The sequence below is a fragment of the Elephantulus edwardii genome, unplaced genomic scaffold (assembly GCF_000299155.1).
Source record: "Elephantulus edwardii isolate Elephantulus edwardi_28Jun2011 unplaced genomic scaffold, EleEdw1.0 scaffold00397, whole genome shotgun sequence".
NCBI classification, from domain to species: domain Eukaryota; kingdom Metazoa; phylum Chordata; class Mammalia; order Macroscelidea; family Macroscelididae; genus Elephantulus; species Elephantulus edwardii.
This window is the reverse complement of record NW_006400147.1, coordinates 1,187,665-1,211,947: the sequence shown is the minus strand read 5'-3', so window position 1 is coordinate 1,211,947 and position 24,283 is coordinate 1,187,665. Positions and strand designations below refer to the sequence as shown.

Sequence of the window (24,283 nt, the reverse complement as noted above, 5' to 3'; positions counted from 1 at the left end):
CCCCAGTAAATGCATATGGACCAGGCTGCTCCACATACAGGTCAGTGACCCCCACGGTTCCCCCCCACCAGTGGATGTGCCTCACCTCTGCTGTCTCAGAGGCCCTTGGCTCCCAAAATGAACGTCTGACATGAGCGTCAAGCCTCTCCACACAGAGGTCCTTGACCCTCCTGTTTCTGCTGAAATGATCAGTTTCCTCTTCCTGATCAGCCACTTCTGTATCGTGACGTGCTCACCACGTCTTGGTGAACACAGCATTGGACCCATAACTTGAAATTGGCCCTCAGGTGTTGAGAGACCCAAGAAGGAGCCTGACAACTCTGTGGTGGTAACATAGCTTTATTAAGAGGTGACTGACCTACTGAGACAATGTCCTGAGCAATGGCTGTACCACATAAGTCACCACCACCCCTGGAGGGAGCCAGGGGCCTTTGTGTTTCTAGTCAAGAACTGTGGCATGTTTGCAGGCCTCCAGACCTCCAAGACCATGCTAGCAAGTGTGGCGGAACAGCATTATGTTAACTTGCATCACTTAGCAAGCGGAGGAGCAGCTAGAGAAAACAGGAGCACACCCATAAGTAGCCTCAGTAGCCCACGCCTGTGCAGCCCCTCTTGTGACCTAGGTAGTTCTGAGTGCTGGAGCACATACTGCTTTGCACTTCAAAAGGATTTAGTCCTTGGAATTTTAAGAATGTATTACCATCATTCCTGTTACATAGATAAGGATCCCAGGCTTGGGAGGCTGAGTACACTGCCTGAGGTCATTCAGCCTGTGTGGCACAGCTAGGTGTAGACAGAGCTCATGTCAGCTGAGCACCCAGCACTGATACCCTGTGGAGGGTGCAGGAGAAGGTGTGTGCTTTGTAGCCTCAGGTCATCTTTGTCTGCAGTGAGTTCTTACACCACATTGCCCAAGGTTAGGCATTATCCTCCATCCAGAGGATGGTGCCTAGTGGTAAATATTGTGCAGTCACCCAAAAGGCACACAGTTTGAATCCACCAGCAGCTCTGCAGGAGAAAGATGGGCAGTTTCCTCCCGTTCAGTTTACTGCCTCTGAAAACCTGCCGGAGGGTCAGCTGTGGGTTGATTCTGACTCCATGGTACCTAACGACTACACCGCAAGACTTGTCTGACTTTAGACACCAGCCACCCTCCTGGAGCTCCACAGGAGAAACGCTCACTTCCCACCAGCTGATTGCAAATTCAGAGGTTCATGCTGTGGCCTCAGGAGGCTAATTCTCTAAAACAACATCTAGGACTCAGGGAAGCTTATGAGTACAGTTTAAATAGAGCAGGAGGATACAAATCACAACAGCCAAAAGGAGATGCGTAGGCTGGGGTCTGGGATGGCCCCAGACGCGAAGCTTTGTTGTTCTTAGGGACACCACATCCTTGTTTGGTGTTATTGCAGTTGGAGGAGCTCAGGGGAGCTTTGGTGCTTTGGAGCATTTTTATTGGAGTTTTATGTTAATCATTGACCACATGATTTTAGTCAGTCTCAGCCCTCTTCTTTCCTTAGTGGTGAGGCTGGCCTTACATGGTGGGTCTTCCAATGCAGAAGTTAACACTGTCAGGCAATCAGAGCTGAAGGACCCACCATGCATAACAAGTCCACTCCTGTCACTAGGAAAATGGCAAGGGCTTAGAGGCTGACTCCCTGGAGCTGAGGACAGAGACTCTGAAATATTTACGATGTACCCTTTCTGTACCACACACCCCTTCCTGTTGCTCTGTGAGGAGAGGCAAGCAGGGCTGGGCCAGGGCCACCAGGACAGGCTCATGGCCAGGCTCTGTCCCCCAGCAAGGAGGAAAGATGGCCCTGTCCTGAAGGTCCTCTTGGCCACCTTTCAGCTTTGGCCCTCAGCCAGAGCTCACAGCCCTCAATCAGGGTTCACAGCCCTCAGCAGCATTAACAGCCTTCCAGGTCGTGAGTTTGACCAACACAGTGGTAGCGTTTACAGAGTGAGGCAGCCTTCAGTTTTCATGTTGTTGTGGTAAGGTATCAGCGAGTCGATTGCAACTCATAGTGACCCTGTGAACAACCGAACTGAACCCTGTCCTGTCCTGTCCCATCCTCACTGCCTCTGATACACCAAAGCCCATTGCGACAGTCACTCTGTCAATCTATTTGATTAAGGGTCATTTTCTCTTTCATCATCCCTCCACTTTTCCCAAGCATGATGCCCCTCTCCAAGGAATAACCTCTCTTAGTCACATGCCCAGTCTGTGAGATGAAGCTTCACCATCCTTGCCTCCAAGGAGCACTCTGACTGGACCCTCTCCAAGACATATCTGTTTGTTATTTTGGGTGTCTATGGGATCTTCAGCACTCTTCTCCCTCATTACAGTTCAAAGGCATCACTTCTTCTGTAATCTTTAGTCATTGTCCAGCCCTAAGATGAATACATGACTGAAAAGACCATGGCTTGAATGGGTCTTCAAACTGACATCATTTGGAGAGATCCCCGACTACAGACTTTGCCAGAGCAATACTTCTCCTGATCTCCTGACTGCTGATTGTGGATCCAAGAAAGAGAGTGGGCCCAGCTGTCCATGTCTCCTCCAATGTGTCCTCCTCTACCACACACCCCCTGTCAGCAGGTCTGTGGGCCAGAGCCTCTGCCTGCCCCTGTAAGCCATGTGTGCTCAACTCCATCCTGCTGCTTCATTCCTCAGAGAAAATAGAAACAAACCACCCCATGGTCTGCCAGCAGATGTTCCTTCAGTCTTTTCTTCCTCCTCTGGCTAAAAGTTCTTTGTTCTGTGAGGACTCATTTTCTAACCCTTTCCCATCTTTCACTATACGTTCCTTTCCCCCCCCTCCTTTATTAACTTTACTCCAGATGAAAATGACCCATGTTTTTCTCATATGTTCTGGATTCAGTACTTTTTTCCTTTTTGTGGTAGTTTCTTCCTGACATAACTCAGTCCACTGTCATGACTGGCCATGGCCAGAAAGCTCTCCAGTACTTGGGCTATGTATAAACTTGGGCATCTCATTTTAGTTCTGCCTTTGTGTGTGTCCCCACCTTCTGTTGTGGTGCAGGGAGAGGTGGGTGGGAAGGTTAGAGGCATCTGTGTTTCCATTGATTGGGAGCAATCTGTTTTGCCCTCAGGTACCCAGATCAGCTGCTTCTCACCAACCTCTTTCTCCTGGCGTCAGGCCGCCTTCGTGGACTCATACTGCTGGGCTGCGGTCCAGCAGAAGGACTCCCTGCAGAGCGACTCCGGGAACCTCCCACTGTGGCTGCACAAGGTAATGGACGTCTTTTTCTGTCTGCTTTAGAGACGTGAAAACTGAGGCCCAGAGAGGATGGGCCACCACAGCACAGCCACACAGAAAGATATGTGCAACTTGGGCTGCAGCTCAGATGTTGAAACTGTAGCACTTTCACATCACAATGAACCTTTGAGATCACTCATTCTAGCACATGGAACTTGGTACCTTAGTGGTATGGAGTTGTGCTGCCAGCCCCAGGGGTGCATGTTTGAATCCAGCAGCTGCTCTATGGGAGAAAGATGGACAACCTCCTCCTGTGTGATTTACAGCCTCTGAAAACCTGCCAGAGGGTCAGCTGTGCAGTGGTTTCAAATCCATGGCATGTAACAACATCAGCAGCATTTTAGTGCTAGGTGCCACTGAGTCAGCTGTAACTCTTAGTGACCCTATGAACAACCAGTCTGAAACCCACTCCATCCTGTGCCATCCTCATCTCTGACACACCATCCTCATCAGACACGCTGTTGGTCGTGGATGTGTCCAGACAGGAGGATGTTACAGCCCATTGTTGCAGTTACCAACTCATCATCAGTCCAACTCATCATAGGCCTTCTTCTCTTACACTCCCCCTCATCTTTCCAAGCACCATGTCCTTCTGCAAGGGCGAGCCCCCTCTAACAGCATCCCCATTGTACATTCAGGTAAACTGGAGCTCTGTTAAATAATGACACACCTTGTGCCCAGCAGATGGCCTGGTCCTTAGGCTCTCTGATGTCAAAGGTGTGAAATAATTTGGCTGGATAGTGATGAAACTGGGCACCTGAGCTTAGCTCTTAGGGCTATTGTTTTCTCTACTACACACAGGCCTCTTGGAAAAGTCAGAACCAGCTTATAGCTCAGTTGCTTTTAGCCAGTGTGCCTCAGCATGGAGAAGCCTGAGGAGGATTCTCTCTGGAGGTGTTGGCTCCAACACAGCTTTTAGAATAAAACCCTTTGCTGTCTGGCAGATACAGATACTATAGATGCTGCACAGGGGGCATCATTGTCCAGGGGAAGAATCTGACTGAGAAAAAGGGTAGGCCCGTGGCCAGGATCGGACACATGGAGGCTGAGCAGTCAGGAATGTGGAGGGCATTTGGCATGTTTATGCGGAGGTATTCTCTTAGTGATGACACAATTCAATTAGATCATCTCTGTACATCTGAGAGTGAGACTTTAGCCTGTCACTGTTCAAACCACTAGTTTGTTTTGTCTTCATGAGGACAAATAGAACACTAGTGTATCTTCTGTTATTCATCTGTTCCCATGGGAGCTCTGATGACCTAGTGGGTAAGGGGTTATGCTGCCACCTCAAAGGGGCATGGTTCGGATCCACCAGCTGCTCGTTGGGAGAAAGATGAACAGTTTCTTTCTGTGAGATTTATAGCCTCTGAAGACGCACTGGAGGGTTCTGACTCCTTGACACACAACAACAACAACATTCCCATCTGCAGAATAAAATAGATTTGTTATTAAAAACTAAAGGCTGGAGTTTGACTCCCTCTTGCTTTGACCTGCAGCTGGAGACATAGTCAACATCTTTCATTTTGAAGAATGCCTTAAGCCTGTGTCAGACCTGTTTCCTTCCTGTTTGCTGAGTGTGCCTTTGGTGTGGTGAAGGTTCCCAATGACTCTTTTCTTTTTTGCTGGGCCTTTTTCTTTGGTTTTGAGCCTCAGGGTTAGGTGGTTAAGTAGCCAGGACAATAAGGTTCAAGGAATTTTAGTATTAATAGGCAGAGTTCTAGATCTTGAACAGCTGTATTTGTGAATCTAAGTGTGTTTTGTGATTTAAGACCTTTTGCTAGAATGTTTTTATGGAATTGGAAGACTGTACACTGTCTGTGGGCTAGGCCATGGCCGTGATGGATTCATAGAAGACTATTTACCTGGGCTTTTTCGGATGTATAGGTTGAGAGGGATGTTAGAGATTATGAAACATACAGAGTATAAAGGAACCTAAACAAAAGAACATTCTGATTAAAAAATGGGGGAAGGGTATATAAAATGCAACTGGATATGTAAGGGTATGACAGATTTAGAGATCAGGCCCAGGAATCCAGCCATATAGCCTAGGATTCGGGTCTCTGGACTTGCAGCCAGGTTTTTCCAAACCTGCCTTTGTCTCAAGTCAGTTCAGCTCGCTGGGTTTCCAAGGCTGTCAGCTTTAATGAGAGACTTCTCATCTTTCTCTTGCAGAGCAATTGTTGTTGTGTGCTGCTGTATACTTAGAACTACTCATACACCCTCCAGAGTGTCAGCAACACAATATCAATCATATGGAAGGAGATTGCCACCTTTCTCTAGCTGATGGACTTGAACCATGAGCCTTTAGGTTGGCAACACAACTACTTACTGCTAAGTCAAAAGAGCTCCACTGGAACAGTTGAAAGATTCAAACCACTCATGTTTTGGTCAGCAGCCCAGCTTGGACAGTCCCAAGCCAGTGGCACTGATAATAGAGTATGACTGAGTCCTTGGTTACCCAGTTTTAACAGTGAGTGTTTAAGGAGCTTGGCTTTTGGTGGTTGTAGACCACGTTGTGTGGATGAGAACGTGGGCAGAGCTCTTGTTAGATTGATAGTTCTGTGGACAGAGTTTATTTAAGTTGAGACCTAGCATGCAGAAAGGGCCTTGATCAGTACCTCTAACTTTTGATTTTGACCTTGAAATCCATTTACTAGGAGTAAAGGGAGATCCAGCCCTCACTGGATCTAGTCTGGATTTCCAACATTTACACTGATTGAGTTAAAAATATCTGTGCTTGCTTGTGTCTCTAGTTTGCTTGCTTTCCAAAGACAAACTTTTCTGGAGAAAATAACATTATACAAATTTTCACACTTTATTTTTCACATAAAATCCATGTGACATAAAGCATAACTAGTTACACAAGAAAGCTCAGAGATAGATCATAAATAGAAGCAGAGCTACTGAAGATCTAGATAATAAATTACTGAGGCTTATATTTTGCAAAATCATTAATACTGTGGTCAACGATTAAGGAATATTTTACAGTTGAAAACTCTGAAAAAGAATCAAGTGGAAATTGTAGTACTGAAAACAGTAAGTGACACAGAGTTGATTAGCTTATTGATTGGGGGCCTGCTGTATGCCGGGAACTGCTTGGCACCAGAGTGCCAGAGATGGCGGGCATCAGCCCGCAAGAGACTTTGAAAACAAACTGTGAAGGGGATGCTGAGGGCTTTAAGCACAGTGTGATCCAAGGTGGAAATGTGGTGCCTTCATGAGAACCAGCAGGTGGCGCCCTTGGGCTTTTTGAGAGCCTTTTCCCAGGGTGAGCTTTCTTTGTTCTACTTAATTGTGCGGGCAAGATTTTGATCTAAAAGAGAAAGGTAATTTTTTTTTTAACCCATGCCCCTTAACACTCCACTGTGCCTGATCTAGGCTATGGTCCTTCCTGTACATCTGAAATTTGGACAATGACTAAGAATGACCAAAGAAGAGTTGATGTCTTTTATTGACAGCATCGGAGAAGAGTACAGAATGTACCAAGGATTATTGAAGAACGCACAGGTCTCTCTTGAAGGAAGTGCAGCCAGCGTGATCTTTAGAGACAAGGATGGTAAACCTTCGTTTGATATGTTTGGGGTAGGTTATTATTGGAAGGAAGCAGTTCTGGGAAAAAGACAGCATCCTGGGAAAGGTGGAGAATTGGAATAGAGAAAGCCCCTCAACAAGCTAGACTAGCATAGTGACTCTAACAGGGACTGGAGCACATCAGGATGACGCACAGTAAGGCAGAGTTCATATCTGTTGTTCATAGTGTCACTGTGAGTCATTCAGCTTGATGGCACCTAAAAACAACAGTGATGCCACCACTGAATCCATCTGTGGACAGCTGATCTTTGACAAAGGACTAGAACCCATTAAACAATGGGGATAGTGCAGAAGAAAGTCCCTTTAAGAAATGGTGCCAGCAAAATTGGATGTCCATTTGCAGAAAAATAAAAATCTATTCTTCATACCATATTAAAAAAATCTAACTCTAGGAGTATCAAAGACCTAAATGTATAAAATCTAATAATACATAAAGATTGTGAAATCAAAATGTAGGGACCCTAAGTTATGGCATAAATGTTCCCATCAAACACAACTGAAAGTTGATAACAGCAGAAGACAAACAAGACAACAGAGAACTCCTAAAAACTGAAAACTTGTGCACATCAAAAATACTTTCAAAAGAGTCAAAAGCCTACAGACCAGGGAACAGTTTTTGGCAATGATTTATATGACAAGAAATTAATGTAAAGCTTGCAAAAAATGTCAACACTTCAACAACAAAAGGACAAAAATCCAATTAAAAAAAAATAGGCAAACAGGCCAAAGAAGACACGCAGGCAGCCAAAAAAACACGTGGAAAACTGGCTGAGCTGACCCTTGGTCAGCTTGCCGAGGCCATAAATCATGTGGGATTAAGTTGCCTGTGTCCCTACTCCACGCTGCTGCTGGATTGGCACCACTGAAAAGGGCGACTCTCACAGATTAGGCCACCAGAGCTCTCTTGGAGGGCATTATTCTGAGTGAAATAAGAGTCAAGCACAGAAAGACATAATGTATGAGAACACAATTTTTAAAATATCAAGAAAAGGTTTGCACACAGAAAAAAAAATCTTTGATAGCTACCAGGGATGGGAGAAGAGGAGAGGAAAGATCATTGACTCGAGTGTAACCAGGGAGCCCTGGTGGCCTGGGGGGTAAAGAGTTTCACTGCCAACACAAAAGGTAGGTGGTTTGACCCCTTCAGCTCCTCCAGGGGAGAAAGATGGACAGTCTTCTCTCATGCAGTCTACTAACTCTGTAAGCCCAGTGGCAGGTCAGCCGAGTTGGTTCAGACTCGACAGCCCAGAACAACAGAGAGTAGACATTTTTGGTGAAGGGAAGGGCAGTGCAGAATGAGGGGAGCTCAGCCCATGACCAAGGCCTGTCTGTTCTGGGGAGCTGTCAGCTCTGCCTCCCCTTGTCTGCGCTGCTGTGGCTGGGCTCCTGCCCCGCCTCTCTTGCCTTTGCTTCTTCCCCACTACAGTAGCAAGCTTTCTGCGGAGCTTTGCCTACCTCCCTCAGCCACTTCCTGTTGTGTACACTGTGGGAATGTGAGGCCTTCCTAAATGTACGCCTTATTTGCCTTTAGCTCTTATTACTTCCTCACTGTGAGCTTGCTCCAGCTACAGTGCTTGCTGTGGTTCTTAGATTGGGCAGCGTTGACCAGACAGACGGGGAGAGAGAGAAAAGCAGTCCAGGCAGAGAAGAGTGGATGTTCAAAGAGCCAGTGAGGAAGTGGAGTTTGAGCTGAATCTTAAAATAATAACACTTCTTTTTGGCACCTCCTTGCTTTAAGACATAGTTCAGCTTTCACCTCTTTTCTGAAGCCTTACCACTCCTCTCCAGGGACATTTTTTCCCCTCCATACTTAGTGCTTGCTGTTTTTGTGGCCAGGACGTTTATGTTACTGGTTTGTGTTACACTCGCCCTGCAGGGCTGAGTCTGCACATCACCGTGGTCCCTTGTATCTCACCCAGTGCCTGGCACATGCAGATGGTCGGAGGTGGTTCTGAATTAATTGTTGTTGTTGTTAGGCGTAACCAAGTCACATAAGAACAACAGATCTGAACCCTTCCCTGTCCTATCCTGCACCATCTTTATCCGTCGTGACACACTTGAGCCCGTTGTCATTGTCACTTTATCAGTCTATCCCGGTAAAGGTTTTCCTTTAGCTGGCAGTCCACCTTTCCAAGAATAATGTCCCTGTCCAAGGAATAGCCTCTCCTAGCAACATGCCCAAAGTATGTGAGACAGAGTTTGTTTTGCCACCCTTGCCTCTAAGGAGCATTCTGGTTGCCCATTCTCCGGGACATATCTGTTCTTTTCTTTTGGCCAAGTCCATGGAATATTCAGTACTTTTCAACATCACAGTTCATGGGCATCAATTTTTCTGTCATCCTTATGTTCAGCTCCCAGATGCATAACAAGTGATTGGACAAACCATGGCTTGAATCAGGCACACCTTAGTCTTTAAACTGACACTTTTTCTCTTTAGGACTTTGGAGAGGTCCCTGACGGTATACTTACCCATTTGCTGTGCATTTCCCGACTACTGGTACCAAAAGGTGTTGATTATGGATTCAAGTAAGATGAAATTGTTGATAATTTCACTCTTGTCTCCATCCTGATGTTGCCTGTTGGTCTAGTAATAAGGCTTTTTGTTTTCTAGATATTGAGATGTAAATCCATATTGAAGGTCATATAATCCTTGATCTTCTGTAGCAAGTGCCTCAAGTCCTCTTTGCTCTCAGCAAGCGGGGTTGTGTCATCTACATGATGCGGTGTGTTGATGCCCATCTTGATGCCATATTCTTCTTCATAAAGCCCCATTTCTCAAATGATTTATTTAGCATACGGATTGAACAAGTATGGAGAAAGGATACAGCCCTGGTGCATGTTTCTCTTGATTTTAAACCATGTAGTGTTCCCTTGCTTTGTCCAGACAATAGCTTCTTGGTCTAGATACAGACTTTGTATAAGTGTAATTAAGTGTTTTTTAAATACAAGGTCTTCTCTGTGCTAAATGTGTGTAATTAATTCCATAAGAAATGGTCACATAAGTTTCAGGTGAGATCTTGTCCAGATCTCACTGCAGGGTTCTCTGCCTTGAATGATTTAAACAGTGGAGGGCGGGTTGTGCTCTTAGAACTTTGGATTTGTTCTCATTACAACCCTTTCCAGGAACCAGCCCACAGTGTAAAGGCAGGTAGATTCAAAAGCGTGCCAACTGCATGGATCCCACTGTGCTTTGAAGAGCCATTCAGAGCCCGAGGCCAACACGGTTGTCACCCAGAACTGGGTAGTCATGACTTCAAGAGATCTGAAAAATCTCAAACATTTTTGGAGTTACTGTTGTATGTGCTGTCCAGTTGCCTGCTACTCATAGTGACCCTATCTACAACATCTCTGAGACCTGCCCTGTCCTGAGCCAGTCTAACTGACTCCAACACATCTGACCCCATTACCCCAGTGACTGTGGCAACTGATCTCCTTTGGAATCTTCATCTCCTGTGCTGTCCCTCTACCCTTCTGAGCATGGTGCCCTTCTCCAAGGACTGGTCCCTCCTGACCATGTGCCCAAAGTATGTGAGACAGAGCTTCAAAATCCTAGCCTCCTAAGAGAAACTTGCTTTCACCCTTGCCCAGACAGACCTATTTGTTTTCTTGGCAGTCCATGCTATGTTTAAGATTCTTCTTCAGCACCACAACTCAAGGACATTGATTCTTTTTCTGTTATTAGTCATTGTCTACCTCTCTGATGCATAGCAAGTAATGGCAAAGACTGTGGCCTCAATCAGGTACACCTTAGTTTCTGGACTGATATGATTGCTTCTCAGTACTCTGGAAAGGTCCCTGACAGCAGATTTTCTCAGTGTAATTTTTTATTTTTTTTATTTCATGACTGCTTGTGGCAAGCCGAGCAAGCCGTAATTATTAACAACCTCAATCTCTTTTCCATCGTCATGGTACTGCCATATGGTCCAGTGGTGAGAATCTTTGTCTTCTTGATGATAAGCTTCAATCCATATTGAAGACTACAGTCCTTTACTTTCTGCAGCAACTGCTTCAGATCCTCCTTAGTTTTAGCAAGCAAGGTTGTACATCTACATAATGCAGGTTGTTGATGAGTCTTCCTCCAGTCATGGTGTCACATTCCTCCTCATGAAGCCCAGACTCCCAGATGATCTGTTTTGCATAGAGATTGAAAAGTTATGTAGACAGGATGCATCCCTGATACACTCCTTTCCTGATTTTAAACCTTGCAGTGTTTCCTTGCTTTGTTCTGAGGACTGCTTCCTGGTCCAAGTATAGGTTTCATATGGGCACAATCAAATGTTCTGGGATTCCCATTTTCCTCAAGGTTAGCCACAATTTGTTGCAATTCACACAGTCAAATCCCTTTGTATAGTCAATGAAGTACAGATAGACATTCTTCTGGTACTCTTTACTTTTGATCAAGATCCATCTGGCATTGATGATAATGTCTTTTGTCCATGACCTCTTCTAAACCCAGCTTATGTTTCTGTTTGTCCTCTTTGATATTTTGTTCCAGTCATTTTTTTATATTCTTCAGCAGGATTTTGTGTGTGATATTAGTGATACTGTTTGATAATTTCCACACTCTGGTTGGTCACCTTTTTTGGAATGGGAACAAATATGGATCTCTTCCAGTCACTTGGCCAAGTGGTTGCCCTCCAGATTTCTTGACACAACCTGGTGAGCACATCCACGGCAGCATCTGTTTGTTGAAATATGTCAGTTGGTATTCCATCAATTCCTGGGGCCTTGTTTTGTGGGTGCCATCAAGTTTCCTGTGATTTAGAGTAACCCTTTGAAGAACAGTTCTGCACCTCTCCCTAACTGTCATCTGCACCATCTCGGACATGCTCATGCCCATTTATTTGCTCCAGTTGCTTCATCAGTCCACCTCGTTGAGGTCTCCCTTTCTTTCTCTGACTCCACCTTTCTTAGCATGGTGTTTTTATCTAAGCACTGGTGCTTCTAAACAACATGCCCAAAGTGTGTGAAATGAAATTTCCCCATCCTTACCTCTGCGGAGCACCCTGGTTGCCCTTCTCCATGACAGGTTTGTTTTTTGGGGGGGCTATCTATGGGATATTCTACATTCTCCAGTATTAACAAGGCTGTACCCCTCCAGCATATGTCCTCTCACAGCTCTGCAAACCAGACCCCCATTTTTCTGTTCTGCACCACTCATCCATTGCCACAGAACTCATACTGACTCACCACAACCCTGCATTGGGTTTCCAAGTATATTAATCTGTTGGGAAGAGGTTTCCCATCTCTCTTCTTCAGAATGCCTGACAAATCGGAACCCCGACCTGTCCACTTAGCCTAACACAAAATCACTCCTTAAGTTTCTTATTTGGACAAAAGAATATTTTAAAGGGAGCTCTGGTGGCCTAGGGGCAAGAAGAAGCTGCCCTGCAATCCCAGAGGTATGCAGTTAGAATCCACCAGACGCTTTGCTGAAGAAGGAGGGGCAATCTCTTCCTGTACCAGTCAGATCCAGTTTGATGGTACATTGTTGTTGTTATGTGCTGTTCAGTCGTTTGCAACTCATAGCGACCCTATGTACAACAGCCCTAAACCGTGCTCTATCCTGTGCCAATCTCGTTGCCTCTGACACACCCATCCCGATTACCCCAGTCACTGAATCAATCCACCTCATAGAGGGTCTTCCCTTCCTGCACTGTCCCTCTACTCTACCCAGCATGATGTCCCTCTCTAAAGACCTGTCTCTCCTTACAACATGTCCAAAGTATGTCAGATGAAGCCCCAGAATCCTTGCCTCCAAGGAGCAGTCTGGTTTAACCCTCTCTAGGATGAATCTGTTTGTTTTCTTGGCAGTCCATGGTACATTCAATACTCTTCTCCAGCAGCAAAGCTCAAAGGCGTCAATTCTCCTTCTATCCTCCCTAGTCATTGTCCAACTCTCTGATGCGTAACAAGTGATTGCAAAGACCATGGCCTGTATCAGGCGGACCTTAGTCTCCAGAGAGACACCGTTGCTCTTGAGAACTTTAGCGGTCCCTAACCATAGACTTTCCCATCGCAATATGTTTTTTGATTTCCTGGCTGCTGGTGCCAAGAGTGTTGACCGTGAAGCCAAGCAAACTGAAGCTGTGAACAATCTCAATCTCTTTGCCATCCATCCTGATGACATTACATACACACAAGAATAATAAAGTTAAAAAAATAATTTAAAAAAGAATAATTTTAAAGACTCTAATACTTTAAAAAAAATTCCTCCTCAGTTGAATTGATTTTAATAACATCTTGTCACAGCCTTACTGAAAGTCGCCTTTTTCTTTTAATTGCAGGTGGGAGGGATTGAACTGTAGAGAACACCAGAAATGGGTCATTCTGCTACATTCCTGCAGGTGATCAGGACTCAGGGACATGGAGGAGAGAGCAACCAACCAATATGTAATGGCTTTACACACTAATTTTTCTGACTACAATGAACTGTGCAGAACTATTCATTAATTCTAATTATTATACTACTTGGGTTAGGAAATAGTGCCATACACTGTAAACAGTCAATTTTAAATGCCATTGAACAGTTTGAGGTAATATGCTTATTATTCAAAGGGCCTTGAAACAAATGTGGCTTACAAAACTATTTCAGAACCTCATGTCAGAATTTGTTTTCCCTTGGAATTCCCAGAGAAAGTGCCTAGGTCTGTTGATGAAGGGGGCACGATTTTAATACACAGTTGCCTGTTTAAATAAATGGGCATCCTTGACAGTGGGCAGGCTTTGAAGCCAGTTAAGAATCACTAAGAACTATGCAGCCCACATCCAGCTACTCACAGTCTGCTGTGTGTGCCGTTGTGTGCAGCCTTTTGCAATTGAGTTAATGCTTTTGAGAAAGCTCAGCCTCATGCCAGGGCCCTAGGTGAAGCAGTGTGTTTGCTGGGAGGGATTTGTGAATATTTTTTTTTCCCTTGGAGGCAGGACTGGCCTTCTTTGGGGTCTGTGGTGACTGTGAACAGACACTGGAAAAGCACAAAGCAGCTCTGTCTCACATACATTGAGCATGTTGTCAGGAGGCATCAGTCCTTAGAAGGAAAGGTAGAAGGTTAGCGGAAAAGAAGAAGATCTCCAGCGAAGTGAAAGAACACAGTGACGGCGGCAGTGGACTTGAGCATGGTGGCGGTCGGGAACGTGATACAGGTTAGGGCAGGGTTTTGATCTGTTGCTTACAGGGCCATTGTGAGTTGTGGTCAACTCGATGGCATCTCACAGTGACAAAGTATCTGTGTGTGTTACATCAGTGTCCTCCCGGGATCTGTGTTTCTCCACGGGAACCGTGGCCAGCCCCCCTCTGTAGCCCTCCACAGTGCACACTGGCTTAGTTCTCACAGCACATTTCTATATTACACCATGCAGCTGTCAAACAGTAGGAATAGCACCTGGGTATAGAGATAAAAAATATGATCCCATCAGTTCAACGATGTGAATCTGTGTGGATTCATTCACAAGCTCGTAACAGAAGTCAATGAAGTGACTCCAATTCTGGCTTCTCTAATGCCTCAGACACCTTGCTTGTAAATGGGGCAAAGATTCATTACAGAGATTATACAAGCAGGTTTCATTAAAGGGTAGAAGATTAGAACATGCTGGCATGTTTATTTTAAAATGTTCCTGTGGTCTAGTGGATGCGGAGTTACGCTGCCAAGCCAAAGGCATACAGTTTGAGTCCACCAGCTCCTCCAAAGTAGAAAGATGGCCAGTCTCCTCAAGGGTGATTTACAGGCTCTCATACCCTGATGGAGGATCAGCTGTGAGTCAGATCCACACTGACGGCCTTGAGTTGTATAAGGCAGGAATGGGATGTTTCAGGTCTGCATGTTCTAATGGAGAATAGATTCTCTCACAAAGAAGCAAAAAGAAAAAAGGTATCTTTCTGAGAAAGACAGACTGAAGACATGTCACACAGCCGTGTGGACGAGGGAGGCATGGCAGCTGGAGCAGGGTGGTGTCCTGGGACAGAATGAGGGTGGCAGTGGATAAACTGTGCAGTCAGAACCAGGCTGGAGTTTAGAAGTGTGTCCGGATTGGATTTCCTGGTTTGGACTAATGTACAGTAAAAACGTGAGGTGCTGTCAACAGGGCAAAGAGAGTGAAGGGTGTGTGGGAGCTCTGGTGCTGTCTTTATGACTTTTTTAACAACTGAAATTGCAGGGAGAGTCATGGGTGTTGGATCTGCCACCCACACCCAGATATTTGGGGTGGGGGCTTGATGTCAACTCCAAAGCCATTATGTCCCCTTCTGGATACAACTCAGGGACTGTGGGTATAGACCAAACCAAAGGAAGAGAAAAGTGTTCCAGAAAAGTGAAGGTGGGTAATTTATTACAGTATAGGAAGTGCTAAGTATAGTAAAGTACAGTGAGAGAGAAAGGAGCCCTGGTGGTATAGTGCTTAAGCATGTGGGTATTAACCAAAAGGTTGGTGGAAACCCACCAACTGGTCTGTGGAAGACAGGACAGTCTCCTCCTATAAAGATGTATAGGAAGTCCTGTGGAATTTGTTGAGTCAGACTTGATCTACAGCAAGATTATCATGGAAAAAGCATGACTCTGGAGGAAGAGGGGGAAGGAGGAAGAGAGAGAGAGAGAGATCAAGATAAATTTCTGGTACTGTCACCTACAAGCTTTGTGATCTCGGGCCCACATGCCGCTATAGGCTTCCTCCTGGCTTTCAAAATGGAGCCATTGACACAGGTTTGCCAGGGTCATTGTGAGGACAACTGAAGATGAGAATGTGACCATATAGATAGCCTTTATTTTCAGCTGGTGTGACATTTTCCACTGCTTCATGTGCATCTCAAAGCTGGACAGAGAATAAGGGTGACAGAAGATATGATGCCTATGAGTTGTGGTGTTAGAGAAGAGTACTGAATAGTCCTCGGACTTTGAAAAGAACGAGTCTTTCTCAGAGGAAGTGCAACCAGGATGCTCCTTACAGACAAGGATGGCGAATCTTCATCTCATATTTTGGGCATGTTGTCAGGAAGGGTTATTTCTTGGGAAAAGACACCCTGCTGGGAAAAGTAGAGGGTCAGAGCAAGAGAGGAAGACCCTGAACAAGGTGCATGGGCATGGAGACTGAGAGGATGAAAATGTCGGAGGTTGTGAGGATGGCACAGATGGTTCAGAACCATTGTTCTTAGGGTTGCTGTGAACAAACAGCAGAACAAACAGCCTATAACAACATTATATTACAGAGGAGCTCTGGTGGCATTGTCCATAGGGTGTTACGCTGCTAACTAAAAGGCCAGCAGTTCGCAACCCCTCCAGGAGAAGGAGAAGCAGACTTCTTTTCACTAAAACTTAGTCTCAGAAAGCTGGTGGAGGGTCACTGTGAGTCTGAGTCCTTTGATGGCAGCAAATTTGTTTTGGAGACATGGTCCAGGAATCATGCCAAGTGTTTTTTCATCTCTGTTTCCGTCATTTTCATCTCTGTAACACCAGCATTATGTTGACATTTTACAGAAGGGAGGTTCTCTGGATCAGAGAATCTCAAAGACATGTAAGTGCAGGAAGCCTACTCTTGGGGCTTAACACGCCCTGACCACCCAGCATACAGGGTTGCCAGGTTGCACTCTTGACTTCCAGATCCTATCTGGTGTGTTTTATGGGTACCTTCACCCCCACCCCCAGTCCAGTGTTCCCCTCAGGAGATGGTTACTTATGGTGATCAGCTTCTCTGGACTTTCCAACAATAACCCTGCTTGTGTCTTAAAACCACAACAGTTCAAACAAAACGGGAAGAGCCCAGCAGAGTTCTTTGTGACATTGACTTCTTTCATTGAGATTTTGTTCAAGGATTACTTTGAATTACCTGGGAATAGCTTTTTCTTTTTTTCCTTTTTCTTTTTGTGGTTAGAAAGGAGACATCATGTGTTACCATGTCATTTGTTTGAAGGAGTATTTGTCAGAGGAAATAAAAAGGTGCATCTGGTGTTAACCTGAAAGGTTAAACTCACTTGTTTAAGCAGGAGGAGTAGTTACTAGTAATGAGCCTGGTTTCTACCAGCAGTGTGAGGGTAAGTAAGGGCAGCGCTTCAGTGGTTACTCAGCTTGTGTGTTGATCGGGACGTGTCTAATAACCCCCTGATGTGCTCTTGCCTTTCAGTTTTTCCCCTACATCCTTCTGCTGCTGGCGATCCTCCTGTACCTGCCGTCCCTCTTCTGGCGTTTCGCGGCTACTCCTCACCTCTGCTCGGATCTCAAGTTCATCATGGAGGAGCTTGACAAAGTTTACAACCGTGCAATTAAAGCCGCCCAGAGTGTCCGAGACCTGGACCTGAAGGACAGTGCCTGCCCGGTGCCGGCTGACAACGTGGGGCAGAGGTAAGGCAGCCAGCAGGTGAATCTATAGGCTTTGTAGGAGAAGTTCTCAGCCTCTCACCAGCCAGCTTCAACCCAGGACGCCCTTTGCCAGGAAGTATTGGGAAGGGTCATTGAACTCATGTCTGTGTTCTGTGGGGGCCAGGAAGGCTCCTCCGAAATCTCACAGGAGTACTTTCTATTTAGTGACACTCCACTCTCTCAGCTTTTAGAAATGCAGTTCTAGCAGGGACATTATCCAAGTCTGTAAACCCAAAGGCAGCGAATGCTTCTCTTCTGGTTTGAATCCATCAGCAGCTCTGCTAGAGAAACTAGACAGTCTCCTCCTTTGTGATTTACAGCCTCCCAAAACCCACTAGGAGTCAGTTTCCCTGACCCATGGTCAGCTGTGTGTGAGCAGGGTTATCAGGTTAAGGACCTACAGGTACTGTCCTTACTTTGCCTCCTTAGAGAAAAGTGCAAAAGGCTTAGAGGCCTGCAAGTGACCACCCAACAACTAGAAGCACCAGAGGAAGAAGGAATGTTAGGAATTGGTGAAGGAAACGGAATATGTGTCCATTGCTTTCATTGATAACTACCCCCTTTGCCAGAATGATAATGTTGCCCAGCCATCATTACTGAACATTTAGATAGAATATTCTGTACAAGAATCTTGATCAAAAGAAGGGAAATGGGAACAGAAGTGAAAATTATTATGGAAGGCAGGCTTTCTAGAGCCATTGTTCTGAATAATCCCCAGGAACTAGTACAGGGAGGAAATCTTTAAACCAGGAATCAAAAATATTCCCAGAAGTCATCTTTGAACAAAATAATTGTTTCATTTAATTGGAAAAGGAGGTCTGAATTAAGCTTGATACTCTTGTGATACGATAACAGAGCCAGAAAAAATAGATAAGCTTAGAGGGGCGGAGAGTGGTGTTAATGATGGTGAGAAGTTTGGAAAGGTTATCAAGAAAGATGGCACACCTTGAAGTATGTCGCCATTGTCAAAGAACTGGACATGTGGAATTGTTGAAGTGATCTGGATTTTGTCGTGTATATATTCTTACAAAAAGAGATGAAACAGGGTGTGAAGCAACTGAGTCTGAGAGAAAGAAGTGACAAGTGAAGAGGGAGTAAGTAAGCAGGACCCACACTGCCTACAGCTTTTCTTACAGACAGTAGTAACTGATAATTTTCTTTTTTCAGTATTTAGTTATAGCCTAGATCCTGTGTCCAGTGCTTTAAGTTCATTTTCTCATTTAGTTTGAACACATGATCAATCAAGTGTCAGTAGTATATGCTTTCTTCCATATAAAGGCACTGAAGCCTAGAGAAATTGGAATACCTATCCCAATCCTATAACTTAAGAGTAGGCAGGCATGAGTGGGCCCATACCTGCTGGCCCCAGCCCCTGTGCCCACAGCCACCAAGCTGTCTACCTCTCAGCCACACCTAGACGAGGCTTATGTGTGTCCCAGTTGCGTCCAGAAGTTCTTCACTACCTTATTCTGTACGATGTAATAGTGTATTTTAAAGCTGCAGAATAAGAACTATCAAATATATTTAAACAACACTTATTGTTGTTAGGTACCATTGAGTCGAGTACAACTCATAGCAACCTTATAAACAGCACATAAGAAATTCTGTGCTATCCTCATTCCTGACACACTAGAACCTATTGTAGCAGTCTCTGTGTCATTCCACCTGGTTGAAGGTCTTCCTCTCCTTCGCCAACCCTCCACCCTTCCTAGCAACATGCCCAAAGTATGTAAGGCAAAGCCCTTTATTTGGAGAAGCCCTCAACTACAGACTTTCTCAGTGCAGTGTGTCTCCCTTATTTCCTGACTTCTGGCACCAAGGTGTTAATTGTGGATCCAAGTAAGGTGATACTATTGATAGTTTTAATCTCTTCTCCATCCATCATGACACTTCCTATTGTTCCAGTGGTAAGAATCTTTGTTTTCTTGACACTGAGGTGCAATCCATACCGAAGGCTGCACTTCTTGATCTTTGGCAACAAGTCCTTCAAGTCCTCCTCACTTTCAGCAAGCAAGGTTTTGTTATCTGCATAATGCAGGTTATTGATGAGTCTCCCTCCAATCCTGATGCCACATTTCTCTTCATAGAGTGCAGCTTCTTGAATAATTTGCTTAGAATAGATATGGAGAAAGAATATAACGCTAATGCTCTCTCTTTTTAATTTTAAACCATGCAGTGTTCCCCTGCTCTGTTCACACAAAAGCTTCTTGGTCCAGGTAGAGGTTTCACTTGAGCACAATTAAATGTACTGGGATTCCTTTTCCTCTCAGTGTCAGCCACATCTCGTTATGATCCCCGCAGTGAAATGCCTTTGCATAGTCAATGAAGCAAATAGATGTTCTTTTGGTATTATTTACTTTCATCCAGGAAACGTCTGGCATCAGCAATGATGTCCTTGGTACCATGGCCTCTTTATGTATTGTGCTAGCCATTTTTTAATGATTTTCAACAGTATTTTGCTTGCTTGTGATATTAATGATACTATTTGATAGTTTCACATTCTGTTAAATCATTTTTCTTGGGAATGGGAACAAATATGAACCTTTTCCAGTCTGTTGGCCAGACAGCTATTCTCCAAATTTCCTGGCATAGACTGGTGAGCACATCCAAGGCTGCATTTGTTAATTGAAATATGACAGTTGGTATCCTGTTGATTCCTGTGCCTTATTTTTTGCCAGTGCTTTCAATGCAGCCTCCACTTCCTCCTTCATTACCATTGGCTCCTGTTCATATGGTACATCCTGAAATTTTTCAGTGTCATTCAGTTGTTTTTGGTACAGTGATTCTATGTATTCCCCTCATCTTCTTTTGATGCTTTCTGGGTATGTGAGATGAAGTGTCACCATCCTTGCTTCCAAGGAGCACCCTGCTTGCACCTTCTCCAAGACAGACTTACTTGTTCTTTTGGAAGTCCTTGGGCTCTTCATTCCATGGAGTACTCTTTTCCAACACAACAACTCAAAGACATCGATTCTTCTTGTGTCATCCTTGAAATCTTTCAGATGCATAGCAAGTAATCAAAAAGACCATGGTTTGGATCAAGTGTATCTTCATTTATAAACTGCTATTATTGCTCTTTAGCACTTTGGAGAGGTCCCTGACAGCAGATTTCCCCGATGTTAGGTGTCTTGATTCTTGACTGCTGGTACCAAAGGTATTCATTGTGGATTCAAGTAGGATGAAATCATTGACAGTTTCATTCTTTTGACAGATAAGTAGTGATTTAATTTACTCACTCTTTGCCATCAAGTCATAACTGACCCTCCAGTGGGTTTTCAGCGGCTATAGATCAAATGAGAAGAGATGACCCATCTTTCTCCTGCAGAGTAGCTGGTAGATTAGAACTATATGGCTTTAGGTTAACAGTGCAACTTCTTACCTCCTAGCTACCAGTGCACCTGTTTTAATTAAGTAGGCCTTCTGAAATAACAAAGGGAAAAGTAGCTCATTACTTTTTTCCTCTTTCTGTTTTGGCTTTCTTTTTTTAAATCTGATTTTGTTTCCTAGTATTCTAATGAGCCCTGATGGTATAGTCTATAAAGAGTTACACTGCTAAATTAAATGCCGTCCTCTCTGGTATGGACCCACAGTTGGCTTGCTGGGAGAAAGGGGCACCTCCTCTTGTCCAGTATATTGTTGTGTTGTTAAGTGCCGTCTAGTCGCAGGCGACTCATAGGAACCCTATGAACAGAAGTCCTGGACATCTCCTGTATAGCTTTCATCCTTTTTCCAGGTTCATAAGGTTTCCGGAGACAAGCTATTATGGAAATAGATACCACTCCTGCTTCCAAGCTTGTTTTAATCAGGGAGTTTCACCAAACACTGTCCACCATGGTTAACCATTCTTGCATTTGGCTCACCAGTGTCACGGTGTTCGGCTTCACAGCAACCACAAGTTACCTCTGTATGGCAAGTTGACATAGCAGGGTTACACGACCTCGAAGAATTCTGTTTTACCAAAAATGGTTCAAGGCAGGCCTGAGGGCCACTCCTAATCCAAAGGTTGTGGTTCTTACCACCACCACCACCATAGAAAGAGAGAGCAGTTGGCCTAGCAGACAGAGAGCCATGCTTCCAAGCCAAAGATGTCCAGTATATAGCCTCAGAAAACTCAGAAAGCATCAGCTGGTTCTGACTCAGCAGTAATGAGTTCATTCTTCCCCATCACAAGAACATGGAAACGACCTGATTGTCCACAACAATTAAATGGATTGAGAGATTGTGGTACATTTACACAGTGGAATACTACACAGCATGCAGGAACAATTATTTCAAAAATTACTAGATAACTTGGGAGGAACTGAGTGAACTTAACTCAGTCCTGTAAGGACAAACACTGTGTAAGACCATTATTGTAGAAATGGATAATGAGTAAAATTTGTATGAGGATCCAAAGGGGGGACAGAGGGGTGTGATAATGGGTTGGGGGAGTAATCGTAGGGTCACACAATTTGATGGGTGGATAAAGGAAATGGGAAAGATTCAGTGAGGGGTCTTGAAAGACAGAACAATGGTGGGCATATTTCAGCGTTGATTCATTTTATAAAATATAATGAATGGGAGTGATTGTATGAAACACAATGTGAAAGAAGATAGTGTGAAAATGATGTATACAAACTTTGTAAGCAAACCAGTATAAAAATAAAAATTTTATTTAAAAAACCAACCTAAAAACAGTAATGAGTTTGAGCCGAGTATTCTATTGCAATCCTTCTTTGAGATTTTTATTGTCATATTGAATATTATTAAGCATTTAATATGTGATAATCTTGGTAAGGGTTTAATTTTTTCCCTATAAAAAATTTTACTATTTTTTGATTGCATCAAAGTTTACAAATCCTCTTGATTTTTCTTTTCAATCATTCATAGAATTTTTGTTTGATAATATCAATTAATGTAGCAGATTAATTATAATGGCCTGTCAGTCCCTTATTGTGAATTCCCTTCACCCTGGCTATCTGTGTATTATTATTTTTGTTTCCTTTTCAGTTTGTGGGAGATATCTGAGAGTCACTTTAAGTACCCAATTGTGGAGCAGTACTTGAAGACAAAGAAAAACTCTTTTAATTTAATCGTTAAGTACCTCAGCTGCCGAGTGCTGACACTCATGATTATACTGTTAGCGTGTGTCTACCTGGGCTATTACTGCAGCCTCTCCTCGCTCTCTGACGAGTTTGTCTGCAACATCAAGTCAGGGATCCTGCGGAACGACACCTCTGTCCCCGATCGCTTCCAGTGCAAACTCATCGCGGTGGGCATCTTCCAGCTGCTCAGCTTCATCAACCTGGTGGTTTACGCCCTGCTGGCTCCCATTGTCGTCTACACCCTGTTTGTTCCATTCCGACAGAAGACTGATGTCCTCAAAGTCTACGAGATCCTGCCCACCTTCGATGTCCTGCATTTCAAGTCCCAAGGGTACAACGACCTGAGCCTCTACAATCTTTTCCTGGAAGAGAACATAAGTGAGCTCAAGTCATACAAGTGTCTTAAGATCCTGGAAAATATCAAGAGCAGTGGCCAGGGAATTGACCCGATGCTCCTACTCACAAACCTGGGTATGATCAAGATGGACGTTGTTGATGGCAAAACATCCAAGACTATTCCAAGCGCGGTGAGAGAAGAGCAGGAGAAACAGATGACAGAGCTCCAAGGTAGGCTTGGCTCCGGGTGGGGGCTGAGGGAGCCCGCAGAGCGCGTTGCAGCCACGCTTGAGCATCTTGGCTGCCACTGGTGAAGCACTTTCCTAGGTGGTCTTAGGGAAGCCATCTTGGCAGAGGTGGGAAAGAATTAACTATCTCACATTTCCAAAGAAGGAAAGTGTCTGTATTTATTCCCTCCTCATTCCTTCCCCATCTCAAATGTGCCTCTCACTCAAACCCCCCAGCTTGTCCCTCTCACGCACTTTGTCTCATTTGACATGCTTTACTCTCTGTGCTGCTAATCCCCTCATCTGTCCGCCTTACCGAAGTCAAAGCTGTTTACGTTTACTTAGTGTACTTTGAAATTTTGCTATGAAGTAAAAGGAGGCAAAGCAAAGTACAGGCTGTAGACTCAGCTCTGGGTAACGGTTAGTGCTGTAGTTGTTGTTGTGTGTCGATGTACACATTGGTCACAAATACTTGTTTTCAATTTTGACAGTCATGAATCTACACAGTGAAAGCAATGCGAATAATGGAGAGAAGATTGTCCGGCAAAGACTTATGGATTCTTCTTACTGATTTTGGTTTCCTTTGAACGTCAGTCCGTGACTTTTATGGTGTGGAATTTGTTTTGACTTGAAGCTCCTCTGTCAAGGTTCACAGTAGCTTGCAGTCAAGAAGTGGGTTTTGGGGGAGGCATTGGGGAGTGGGTGGCTGGAGTTACAGAGTCCCTGCTGAAAATGAAGATGATGGTCAAAAGAACACTCTGAAGAAGAGGCCAGAGAAAGGATACCACAATGTGTGTGTGTGTGTGTGTGTGTGTGTGTGTGTAAGAGAGAGTGTATGTGTAAAAGAAATCTCGGATGAAAAGAGGAAGAATAGTGAAATGAATGTTGACTTTTTCAAGTCTTAGAGAAAATACCTGTCTTTCTAGATGGTGGCCACGGAAACCAGAGCTACGAGAAAACATGGACTTGGGAAGTGTTGTTTGTTTTAGGAAGTAAAAATAAACATATCAAGAGACAGCTTTAAAACTCCTGCATAACTCTTGAAGTGAGAAGAGCATTCTGGCTGTGGCCTGAAGTTCAACTTGCCCTTAATAGGGAGCTGGATTGACAGTGATGCTGGTGCTGCGCTTCTCACACACTCAGGCTCTTACTATTCTGTCACTTGTCAACACTGGCTAATTGCATGTAACAGCTGCAGCGACCACCACTATTTGATGCACTGGGCAGGGCTGTGGGCCTAAGCACTACTCTGCTTGAAAACTTAGTGAAATAGAATCGAAAGGATACTCATTTTATGGCATTGTGACGTTGATGTTACAGTGTGGATAAAATGTTTCAGCGGGATCCCACTGGGGAAATCTAAACATATAGTGCAGATTAAATCCAGCACCACCAAGAGGCCGGTGCACAGAACC

The 24,283-nt window shown here is 44.5% G+C and overlaps 1 protein-coding gene across 1 annotated transcript in view; it reads left to right on the top strand.

The window, feature by feature from the left end:
• PANX1 (pannexin 1) overlaps window positions 1-23,439 on the top strand; it is a 50,051-nt gene extending 26,612 nt beyond the window's left edge. Inside the window, exons 2-5 of the mRNA XM_006902365.1 lie at window positions 3,118-3,257; window positions 16,986-17,203; window positions 22,211-22,872; window positions 23,360-23,439. Coding sequence (XP_006902427.1) covers window positions 3,118-3,257; window positions 16,986-17,203; window positions 22,211-22,872; window positions 23,360-23,439 — 1,100 coding nt within the window. The remainder of the gene's footprint in view (window positions 1-3,117; window positions 3,258-16,985; window positions 17,204-22,210; window positions 22,873-23,359) is intronic.
• Window positions 23,440-24,283: the final 844 nt, after the last annotated feature.